This window comes from Emericellopsis cladophorae, assembly GCF_022114955.1.
Source record: "Emericellopsis cladophorae strain MUM 19.33 chromosome Unknown NODE_3_length_1261782_cov_116_963312, whole genome shotgun sequence".
NCBI classification, from domain to species: Eukaryota; Fungi; Ascomycota; class Sordariomycetes; order Hypocreales; family Bionectriaceae; genus Emericellopsis; species Emericellopsis cladophorae.
The window spans coordinates 338,177-349,402 of NW_026250928.1; the positions used below are offsets into that span (position 1 = coordinate 338,177).

Sequence of the window (11,226 nt, forward strand, 5' to 3'; positions counted from 1 at the left end):
GTATAAAAACGGTAGGCTGGCCTGTCCCCAACTCCCACACGCCAGTTCACATTCACCCACATCCCTAAGAAAGCAATTCCTCACCACAGGATACCCTTTATCACCGCGAGACCACACCTTATCCTGTACACCCATTCATCACTCACAATGGATAGCGCACATAAACCCATGTCCATGAAAGCGCAGCAGCGACGCTTCGAGAACATGCTCCGCGTAGACGCTGGTCTTGAAGAGTTGCCTGGGTCGGATTCCGAAGAGTCTGACAGTGGCCCTGTCACACCGCCCAGCAGTCTTCCAAGAGACTGTTTTGGTCCTTATATGCAACAATTTAGTGAAATATATCCCCCTTATTCGGACTGGGAGCTCTTGGATAGGGTCGAGCCGGACCCGCAGCCTGAGCCTGGTCCTGGTCCTGGTCCTGGTCCTGACCCTAAACCTGCTCCGGAGCCTAAGCTTGAACCTGAGCCTGAGCTGGATTTGGATCTAGATTTTGATGTGGACACGTACCTGCTGAACATGGAGCTGCTGGACCAGGAGCTGCTGGATATGGAGCTGCGTCTGGGCCCCGGACCGAAGCCAAAGGATGAGCCGGAACCTGGCCTTGGGGCATCACGATCCAATACGACTGTGGACAGCCACATTCTCACAAAAACTACGACCAATGGCCAATCTTCTCATCGCCCGGTGCCCACTTCACGCAGCCGTCGTGAGCGCTTAGCCATACCCCAGGCCAGGAATATCGAAGAAAGTCAGTTGGGAGTCCCGCCATTAAATTGGCACTGGGCCCCTCCCGCACCGGAGGGGCCCCGTCAGGCCCCAGACCAATGTCTTCAAAATGCTTCCTCGTCTGCTACCCAAGACGATGAGACAGACGAGGAAGATGCACAGCAACATCGTACCCAGAAGAGGGCGGCCCTTCTTGCATTTAAAGCACATCAGAGAAGCCCGAAAAAGCTTCTGGGGATGAAAAAAAAGCGAATTCTTCTGCCTAGTGGACCACGTCGTGCCGTGCGGCCGGTTCCTGGCGCCGACTCCAAATGTTTTGAAGGCTGCTGGGAGGATGTCGAAAACGGGAGGACCTCAGAAGCACGAACGAACTGGGCGTGTACACACAAGTGGCATCAGATGGACGAAGACGCAGAGAACGATCGCATGATAGAGTCCATGAACAAGGCTCATGAAGAAGATCTGGTCTCCAAGTCCACTTCAAGGTACAAAAACCCTAAGGAAGAGCATATCAAGTGGGCCAAGGATTATAAAGCTGCCAAAGATGCCTCGAAGCAGAAGAAGTGGGAACAGCGCCAGACTGAGACGCGGGATGAGCACCTGCAGTCCGAGTTTGTGGATCTGAGTGTTCACCCAAGCGAGCTGTAGGGATGCAGCGAAAGTAGGCGATATATTTCTTCTCATCTACAAGCTGGTTGTTGACTTGTCATTGCCAGGCGTCAATACTCCAGAGCGACATACCGTGGATCATCCGTTGATTGCTTGTTTGTTTGACGTGGCATGTTGATCCGTCGGGTCACCGTTTGCTCACCAAGTAGTTAGAACAAACTCATAAATAATCCGACAATCCACAAATTTCTTATTGTTGCTCTTGATATGCTAAACTGTCGGTATTTCCTGTGCCAAGACTTTGCCTTGTTCTCTTCCACATCTTACGCGAACCTCGTCACCCTCACTCCAACCTCTCACGCCTTCAAACTTTTCTCTACCCTTATCCATGGCAATTCTCTCTAAAAATTGCCCGAGCGACTCTCGCGTTACTGATCCGCAATTATGGGTGCAGGAGAAGCAAACAACGTCAACGACGAGCCACACCTGCCGCCTTCCCAGCCAAACAGTGCCATGATCACAGAGTCTGGCCATGCGTTAAGCCATGATGACAATGAGTTGGACTCAGATGTCAACTCTGACGAATCGGGAGATGAAGACTATGTCCTGAAACAAAATCCAGATCGGCAACCGCGAATCAGCGAGAGGAAACGCCTCGATGGTCAGATCTTCGAATCATATACTCTCCAACGCGAGCGAGAGTCACCGACACAGTGGCAAGCAGATCCCTACAAGTCCGAGAAGGGGCAAAGCACCCAGACTTATGAGGGATACGATGGTCGAAAGAGGATGGTCAGCGACCCTCGTGACTATCAGAAAGATCTCTATGAGCGGGCCAAGCTCAAAAACACAATCGTGGTGCTGCCTACAGGTATGTACGCTCCAAGGCCTGTCCTCTCACCGCCGCATACTCATAATCAATTCCTTCAGGCACTGGGAAAACCTTGATTGCAGTAATGTTGATCGATTACATTATCCAACAAGAACTCGAGAACCGCGCGGCCGGCCAACACCACAGAATCACATTCTTCATCGTGGAAAAGGTCATTCTTTGCCAACAGCAGTACAGATGCCTAAAAGACAACCTTCCATTTGACATTGGCATACTACAAGGAAACGACAACAGCATAGTCAACACCAAGGAGGTATGGGAGGAGAAATTTACAAAGCACATGGCTTTTGTCACGACCGCACAAGTGCTGCTCGATTGCCTCAACAATGGCTTCATCAAAATGTCACGTATCAACCTCATGGTATTCGACGAAGCCCATCACACCAAGAAAAGCCACCCTTTCGCCATGATCATCAAGCGCCACTACCGCAGAGAACTGGACCCTACCCAGCGTCCCAAGATTATGGGCTTGACCGCATCACCAGTTGATGCAAAGACAAACGACCTCAAGCAAGCAACTGCTGATCTTGAGGACATGATGGACAGTGAGATTGCAACTGTTTCGGACAAAGTGCTTAGCCAGAGCATCGGCGCCCAAGACCTCGTGGAGAGTTGCGTCAGATATGGTCAGTCCCCGCCAAAGAGAGACGCACACACGGTTTTGTGGCTGCAGCTGCGAGATCTCGTCGATGCGGGAGGAAACCATCTCTTTCGTGACAATCTTATCGAAGCCGAAGACATCTCGTCAACTTTAGGCGCCTGGCCTGCCGACCGCTTCTGGAGTTTGCTGGTGACAGAGATTCGGGTGGCCGGAGTCTTTGCCCGGACCCAGGGAGAATTTGAGACTGCCTCGGTTCAAGTGGCAGATCGTGCTACCGAGACAGTCTATCAAATACAGCGTCTTGTAAACCAATACGACTTGGGAAGCATCGAGAGGTCTTCTTCCCAACCACATCTGTCTCCAAAGGTCGAGTCCCTTCTTGCTACTCTGAAGCACGAGTTCTGCGTTCAGGGTACTCGAAGGTGTATCGTGTTTGTGCAAAAGCGGTCGACAGCGGTCATTTTATCAGATCTGCTCGAACAACCAGGGGTCAAAATTCTGGGTGTTCGCCCAGGCTTTCTCGTATGAATACACTGTTGTTCTCAGGAGCACGATGCTAATCGCAGATTTAGGTCGGTCGACAAAGAACATTCTTCACCATCGCTAACGTCACCGAATACCAACAGCAAAGTGTCCTGCAGGCTTTCAAGGATGGCGAAACAAATTGCTTGTTTGCAACCACAGTCGCTGAAGAAGGCATTGACATCCCAGTCTGCGACCTGGTCATCCGCTTCGACATGCACCAATCTGCGATTCAGTACATTCAATCACGCGGCCGAGCGCGCCAGAAGAGTTCGCGCTTCATTGCCATGGTCCAAGAGGACCACTCTTCTGACTTGCACTTACTGAGACAAGCTGCGCAAGATGCTCGCTTGCTGCAGCATTTTTGCATGTCCTTGCCAGAAGACCGCAAAGTACAGGATATGATCATCGATGCCAAGACAGCTGCCGAAGCTGAGCTTGCCGCACAAAAGGCATATGAAATCGGGGACGCTCGTCTGAGTTACGACAACAGTCAGGAGGTTCTGGCCAGGTACGTTGCCTGCGTCGACCCTCGCGGCACAGCCAAGCCGGAGTTCAACATGTCTGTGGATGGCCAGCGATTCTGCGCCGAGGTCATACTCTCAGATCCATCGCCCGTCAAGTTTGTCTCCGGCCATCCGCAGCCAAGCAAGAAGCTGGCACGCGGATCGGCGGCCTACGAAGCATGTGTGCTGCTGCACGGCAAGGATCATCTAGACGCCAACCTGCAGCCGACTTTGGCCAGGAAGCTCCCTGCGATGAGGAATGCCAGGCTCGCGGTCAGTGAGAACAAGAAAAAAGAGTACGGAGTCCGACTGAAACCTGCTATTTGGACAAAGGTTGGCCCTATCGTTGATCTGTGGCCAGCAACTTTCCTCCTTGCCAGGCCAGAGGCTTACAGCGAGATGGCAACTCCTATGATTGTACTGTCTCGAGAAAAGCTACCTCCAATGGCGAGAATTCCTCTCCATTTCGGCCATGGACGATCATCGTTGGTCAATGTGCTCCCTGCTTTGGTGCCCCTACGCCTCCCCGCTGAAAAGATTGACTTGTTGTACCAATTCACATTGAGACTTTTCAACGATATCTTCAGCAAGACCTATGATGCTGGCAAGGACGAATTTCCTTTTCTGTTCGCACCAGCGCTCCAGTCTCAGGAGTCTATTGCGGCAGACAATTGCTGTGACATCGACTGGTCAGCGGTCGACAAAACCACCAGCGAGGCTTGTCTTGCATGGGAGAATCGAGCTCCTGACTTTTTTGAGAACAAATTCGTGTTCGATTCGCTCACCGGATCTCGCAAATTCATTATACATGGACTTAATAATAGTCTTCACCCAAACTCTCCCGTGCCTGACGACGCAGTTCCTTACACCTCGACAGCTTACAAGGCCTCTACACCAGACATCCAGCAGTATAGCAACAGCTTCTTCCGAAAGAGGCGCCAGAACACTGCCTGGCGCCAAGACCAGCCCGTCGTCAACGCGGAGGTTCTAAGTATGCAAAGAAATTATCTAGATCCTTTTGCTAGCAATGATGCGGCCAATTCTAAATGCTATCTCATCCTTGAGCCGCTGCAAGTCTCGACTCTCCCCGTTGGTACTGTACGCATGGCTGCCTTGCTTCCTGCCATCTTTCACAGGATCAATTCCTGTCTCATCGCCTTGGATGGCTGCGCGATGCTCGGGCTTGATCTTCCCCCTGATCTTGCCTTGGAAGCCTTCACCAAGACGAGCGACGAGGTGGAGGGCACGCTCAGTGCAGACGGGGGTAGCAACTACGAACGTTTGGAATTTCTTGGAGATACATTCTTGAAAATGGCCACGACAATCTCCATCTTCACACTTCTGCCCGAGGGTAACGAGTTTGAGTACCACGTAGAAAGAATGGTCCTCATTGCCAACCAAAATCTCTTCAATCGCGCAGTCGACCGTGGGCTTCCGGAATATGTCCGCGCAAAGGGGTATAATCGTCGAGTTTGGTATCCCGATCTGCCCCTGGCCAAAGGCAAGGTCCTCGCCCACGAATCCGAGCAACGTCAACAGCTGTCTCAGAAAACGATAGCCGACGTCTGTGAAGCTATCATTGGCGCCGCTTACCTTGCAGGATCTCGCACAAGCATGGATCTGGCCGTCAAGGCAGTCAGGAAGATGGTAAAGAGTGGAAAACATCCAATGAAATCCTTCCAGAAATACTATTCTCATTACCAGACGCCATCCTGGCTTCAGAATGAGCGCGTGACCGAGGCGCAGAAACTTGCTGTGCAGACAGTCAAGAGCCACATCGGCTACGAGTTCACCTCGCCAGCGCTGTTGCAGAGTGCCTTCACACACACCTCATACACATACGAGAAGGCCATTCCCGACTATCAACGTCTCGAGTTCCTCGGCGATGCATTGTTGGACATGGTCATTGTGGACTACCTCTACCACACCTTTCCTGAAGCCGACCCCCAGTGGCTGACAGAGCACAAGGGTGCTATGGTTTCAAACCAGTTCTTGTCTTCTCTCTGCGTCCAGCTACAGCTTCACAAACACCTCCGCATAACTAACTCGTCTCTGATCATTCAACGGGCCGAGTACGCGGCCAGTCTTGAGAGAGCGAGAAACGCGGCGGAACAAGAGGCCAGCAACGGCACCAAGCTTCGAATGGACTACTGGAGAAACACCCTCACCCCGAACAAAGCATTGGCGGATGTAGTCGAGGCCGTTGTCGGTGCCATGTTTGTGGACTCACAGTACAATCTGAATGTTGTGCGGTGCTTCTTTAACGTGCACGTCCAGCCGTTCTTTGAGGACATGTCCATCTACGACACATTCGCTTCGAGTCATCCCGTGAACCTACTCGCCAAGAAGATGCAGATGGAATTTGAGTGCAGGGATTGGCGTCTTCTTGTCAAACTGGTCCCCTGTCCTCTCAGCCAAGGGATTCAGGCGATTACACAAGACGACGTGCTGTGCGGGTTGATGGTGCACGGGCGAGTTGTGGAAGACGCCAAAGCCAAGGCCAGCAAGGACGCCAAGGCAGCATGCGCTGAGAAGGCGGTTGGTACGTTACTCACAATGAAGCTCGCAGACTTCAGGGAGATAATGGGATGTGACTGTGGCCAGGACGATGGCGGCGAGGAACATGAGAATGCACACGGAACGGCAATCTAGACTCGCTTCATCTTAGAAGCTATCTATAACCTCCACTCCCTTCGATCACTACAGTTTACAACAGAACTCATTTCGTCCAACACATATCGTCGGGTAATAAATACAATCGAAAATGATACAAAACTCCGCCTCCTAGCATGCATGTTGTAAAAGTCGTCCCCTTTTGCCGTGAGCCCATATGCTCAAACGCCCTGTATAAAATGCAGAAATCGAATGGCCATTGAACGCTCGCCAATCAATGCCCGCGCCTTGGTATTGTACAGATGCTGGAATCAAGAGAAAAAGTATTTGCTGTCCCGGAGTCTGCGAACATCAAAGTCGCCCTGCAAATGATTAGCACTGATAGATTAATTTGGGATGAGGGAAGTGTAATTACCTTCTTGGGGACCTCGGGGACGGTCAGCGGTAGCCAGACAGGCACCGCCGACCGAGTCACCTTGGCCGCTTTCTTGACAGGTGCCTTTGCGTCGGCCGCCGAATCCTCGGCGTCCTCCTCGAGCAAGGCGTCCTGCGCCGCCTCTTCTGTCGCATCGGGAATCGCGCCCAAATGCATGCCTGCAGCATCCTCCTTGATGGACACGTCGGCCTCGGCAGCGGCCATGTCCTCGTACACGGAGGCTGGAGTGACAATCTGCTTGGCCGCCTCGAGATCCCAAGGGTTGCCAGAGAACTTCAAGGTGTTGCGCTTGTGTTCGAGGAGAAGCTCCTGCTTGGGCGAGAGCTTGCTTCGCGTGCGCAATGCCCTGATCTTCTTGGCGACCGGGGTCTCCGGGTCAATGTGGGCGAGATAGAGAGAGCCGTGGTGACGCGTCTTGAACTCGGCTGCCAAGCGGCCAATAATGTCCTCCTCGTGGATCTGGATGAATGCCTCGCGGATCACACCGTTCATGGCATCGACATCGGCTGCGTGAGTCCAGAAAGAGTCGTGTACAGCGGCAAAGTCCAACCCAAGCTCGTTGCACTGCAGCGCCGAGAGCAGCATGTGGCTGGCATCCAGAGAATGGATGAAGTTGGGAGGGAAACCCTGCAGTTGCTTTCTGCGGTTGACAGGGTCGGTTTGTTCCCTGACAGCAAACGCGACCGTCTGCATGCACGTTCGGACCTCGCGCACACTTGGCTTGCGGTAGGGCTGGACGACAGGCATACGCAGGGGCGTAGTCCACACGACAGTGGATCGGAAGCTGTTTGTCAACTCATCGATGCCCTTCTTGCCTGAGGGGTCCTTGGCCTTCTTGATAGTTGCGCCCCCCTTGCCCACCACCTCGGGTTCGTCGTTGTAGTTCTCCGCCATTTGGTCCAGCTGCGTCTTGGTCAAGGCGCGACAGACGCGGCCTCCAGCCTCTCCGAGCCAGTATTGGATGTCGTGCGCACCGCGGAACATTGATGCCAGGGCGGCAAAGATCTTCCTGGCGATGTAGGCAGACAGATCCATGTTTGTCATCCCATTGTCGGGTCCGAGGTTCGGGTACAGAGCATCAATCTGCTTGCAGACCTGTTTCTTCGCACCAGAATATGTGACACCGTACACATTGGTCATGACAGTTTGCTTGACCACCTTTCGTGTAATTTTGCCGTCCAAGATTTTCGCCACAGGATTGTCATCAGCAACGTCCTTGACGATCGCCTCCTTGACCAAATTCGCCACAGCTGAGTAAACGTCGGCAGGCTTGTCGCCAGGCTCAAGATTGACTTGCTTTGCGCCCCATGTGTCACCACCGAGCGCAGCGTAGTGCTGAAGACCGTTGCAAGTGCCGTCCTGTTGCACAGGCATATGAGACACATACCGGGTGGGATCCTCGAGGTCGTAAGCTGCCTTGAGCTCGAAGCAAGTAGCCAGACACTGAAATGGATCCTCAGCCTTCAGCCACCAGCGCTCGCCATCGAGGGGGTTAGTCGCGGAATCCCTAATGTTGGCGAGGTTCTCGGTCGCGAATGCTTCACGGTCGTTGAAACTGGCCTTGTCGAGGCCGTGAACGTTGGCCAGATGGATCTTGAGCCATCGCAAGCCCCTAGCGCCGAGAGGCTTGCCCTTGGCAAAAGTGAGGATGCCACGCATGTGGTCAGCGCCCATGTGGTTGAGATACGTAGGGATCGGATAGGCTCGTCCACGATAGTCGACGTTGTGGGGAAAGTAAATAGTCTGGTTCCTGAAGGCGCGCGCGACTTCGAGCTGCAGATTCATGAGACACCTTTCCGAGTGCTTGCCTGCACGTTCGTTCTCGATGCGCTTGACAACTCTCAGCCACTGGCGATAACCCTCTGGATCTGTGACTTGGTCTGGCTCAGCAGGGGTGGGCGTGTCGACGTTGAGGGGAGGGATGTTGGCAATGTCAAGTCCACGGTTCCAAGCTTCCACAAGTACGTTGAGAACCTTTGTGTTGATCCTCCAAGCTGTTTTGCCCAGGACATCAAGACCCTTGAAAACAGTCTTAAAGTCGCCAGCGTTGACAGCCGCCTTTGCGTACAGCCCTTGCTCAACATCGCCCGAGTCGAAACGGACGAGCTGAGCCTTGGACTCGAGGAAGCCACCCTCCTTGAGACTCTGCCACGGTCGGGGTGGAGTGATCATCGGGAGGTGCTTCGCCATAAAGTCCGGCATAGGCTCGCGCTTCAGATTTTCCACCAGGGCGGCGTTCAGGTTGATCACACCCTGATTCTTTCCTCTCCGGACCTCGGTCCCGTGGATAAAGGCAGGCTGGTACTGATGAGCAGCTGCGCCGGTCTGAGGGTCGCGCTTCGTAACCTTCATTTTGGCCGTCTCGATGAGGGTCTTCAACAGGACTGAGCCCACCTTGGCCCTTGTCTGCAGGGACCATAGCTGATCCACGCGGCCAGCTAGGCGTTCCTTGGCTTCGTGAGGTTCCTCGATAAGACGACTTTGTGCCGCGAGTTCCTGCTCCTCCTTGATTTCTTCTTCGGTCCGACCCTCAGCCTTTGCTTTGTTGTATGACAGGTTGCGCTTTTTGAATTCCTTGCGCCTCCTCTCCTTGCTTTGCAAAAATACATCTTCTTGGACGGCGCCGCCAATGAGGTTGAAAAGACGGCTCACAGGCGTACCCTTGTCCATGCCAATATGTGCGCTGGCATTGAGAACAGTGAGAATCGTGACAGCAGCCAGACGAGCAGGCTCGCTTTGCATAATCAGCGAGCCGTAAGCGCATCGCTCAAGATCAGCCTTGCCCTTCTTCGCCTTTTGCTCAGAGGCCACAATCAATTTGAATTCCTCCTTCAGCTTGTCTTCCGTTGCCTGCAGCCATGATGCGACATGACCTGGCAAGCCTTGGGAGTTCGATCCGGTAATGGCCGTCTGGACGCCTTGCTGTTGTCGCTTCTGGTTTTCGAGTCGCCATCGGCTGAGAGCGGAGCCGATGGAATCGCGTTCGAGCTGGAGCTGGATCTCGCGCTGGTCGGCCTCGGGCAGCGCCGACACGTCGACGTCTTGAATGTCCCTGAGAAAGGCAAGACCTTGGCGCAAGGTTTTCAAGCCCTCACCACGCTGGTCCGTGCTCGCCAACTCGGGTGTGGCCTGGGCAAGTCCCTCCTGGGTCTGCGCCCGAGCGTTGGCCTCTTCCACCTGGGCTTCGAGCTCCCCATCCTCGATCTGCGGCTCACTCTCGAAATTGTAGGTAGGGCAAATATCGGTAATGGTGGCCAGGTCGGAGTCGCTGAGGATATCCGCCATGTACAAGACCTGCAGTCCCGCTTCGCCGGGTGCCATTCCCATGTACCTCTTGACGAGCCGTCGCAGCCTCGTTCCGCTCTCTGAGACGATCGATATCTTGAGCATACACGCAATAGTCTCAGGCGTGTGAGGAAGACCTTGTGCGCGCGACCTGCGAATGTTCATCTCGTACCATTGGTGCAAGGAGTTCGCCTCTTGCTTGGCATTCGGGCTCGTTCGTAGTTTTTGAATGGCCGCTCGGAGAAACTGATTGTGAAGAACGATACGCTCCTCCTCGGTGAACGACGGTATGGTATCAACCCGGTTGAGCACGAGCATGGCCCTCTCAAGCCTGCCAACGCGAAGGCAGGCGTCGAACACCGAGATGAGCTCTGTCGGGTCGCCACCGACACCGTCCTTGTTCGCTCGACTGAAGGCTGGTCCCACGTTAGGGCTGGCGGACGACGGGTCGGGCAAAGTGACCAAAGAGAAGGGGTCGAAAGGCGAGACGATGTTCGGGTTCTGTGACGGTAAGGAGGGTAAGGAGGGTAAGGCGTGGTTGCTGAGCATGGAAGCGAGATGAACGTCGCCCACGGCAGTGGCTAGAGTCCGCGCGCGTCTCTTAATGCGCGAGGCATCCGACAGTCTCCTCCGCCAGGGGCGTTGTAGGCTCGTGACCGTGCATCGTTGCGACAAGGCGAGCTGGGACGTTCGGTGTGAGGGTGTCGTCCATAACGCTAATGAGGTCGTCGCTGTGAGTCGCACCGGTATCCTCGAGCGTGTCGAAAGGCTGTGGTGCGCATGCCTCGAGAGCATGGTGGCGGCTCGCGACTTGAGGACGCGACAGCCACGATACGAGTCGCCGGGAAAGGAGAAGCAAAAGCGTCCAACAAGCAATGAAGCTGTTGACTGTGCTTCAATAAATTTTCATGAAAAGAAGGGACTGAATTACATATACGAAATAGTTTGGAATTGTACAGATTAATAGTGAGGGCGCGTGTAAAAGTCAGTCAGTCGCTCATGCAAATCCAGGAGATGAAGCTCCCAATTTTTCTCT

The 11,226-nt window shown here is 53.8% G+C and overlaps 3 protein-coding genes across 3 annotated transcripts; 2 read left to right on the top strand and 1 right to left on the bottom strand.

Moving 5' to 3' along the window:
• Positions 1-147: 147 nt before the first annotated feature.
• J7T54_007892 (uncharacterized protein) lies at positions 148-1,374 on the top strand (the record flags this gene model as incomplete). The annotated part of the gene is made up of 2 exons (XM_051502466.1): positions 148-748; positions 1,049-1,374. The coding sequence occupies 2 exons, from the start codon at positions 148-150 to the stop codon at positions 1,372-1,374; spliced, it is 927 nt and encodes a 308-aa protein (XP_051365655.1).
• A 405-nt stretch (positions 1,375-1,779) lies between these two features.
• Positions 1,780-6,508, top strand: J7T54_007893 (Dicer-like protein-like protein; the record flags this gene model as incomplete). Its single annotated transcript, XM_051502467.1, has 3 exons — positions 1,780-2,206; positions 2,290-3,350; positions 3,401-6,508. 3 exons carry the CDS (start codon positions 1,780-1,782, stop codon positions 6,506-6,508), a joined length of 4,596 nt encoding a protein of 1,531 aa, XP_051365656.1.
• A 272-nt stretch (positions 6,509-6,780) lies between these two features.
• J7T54_007894 (DNA-directed RNA polymerase-like protein) lies at positions 6,781-10,985 on the bottom strand (the record flags this gene model as incomplete). The annotated part of the gene is made up of 3 exons (XM_051502468.1): positions 6,781-6,831; positions 6,885-10,871; positions 10,935-10,985. 3 exons carry the CDS (start codon positions 10,983-10,985, stop codon positions 6,781-6,783), a joined length of 4,089 nt encoding a protein of 1,362 aa, XP_051365657.1.
• Positions 10,986-11,226: the final 241 nt, after the last annotated feature.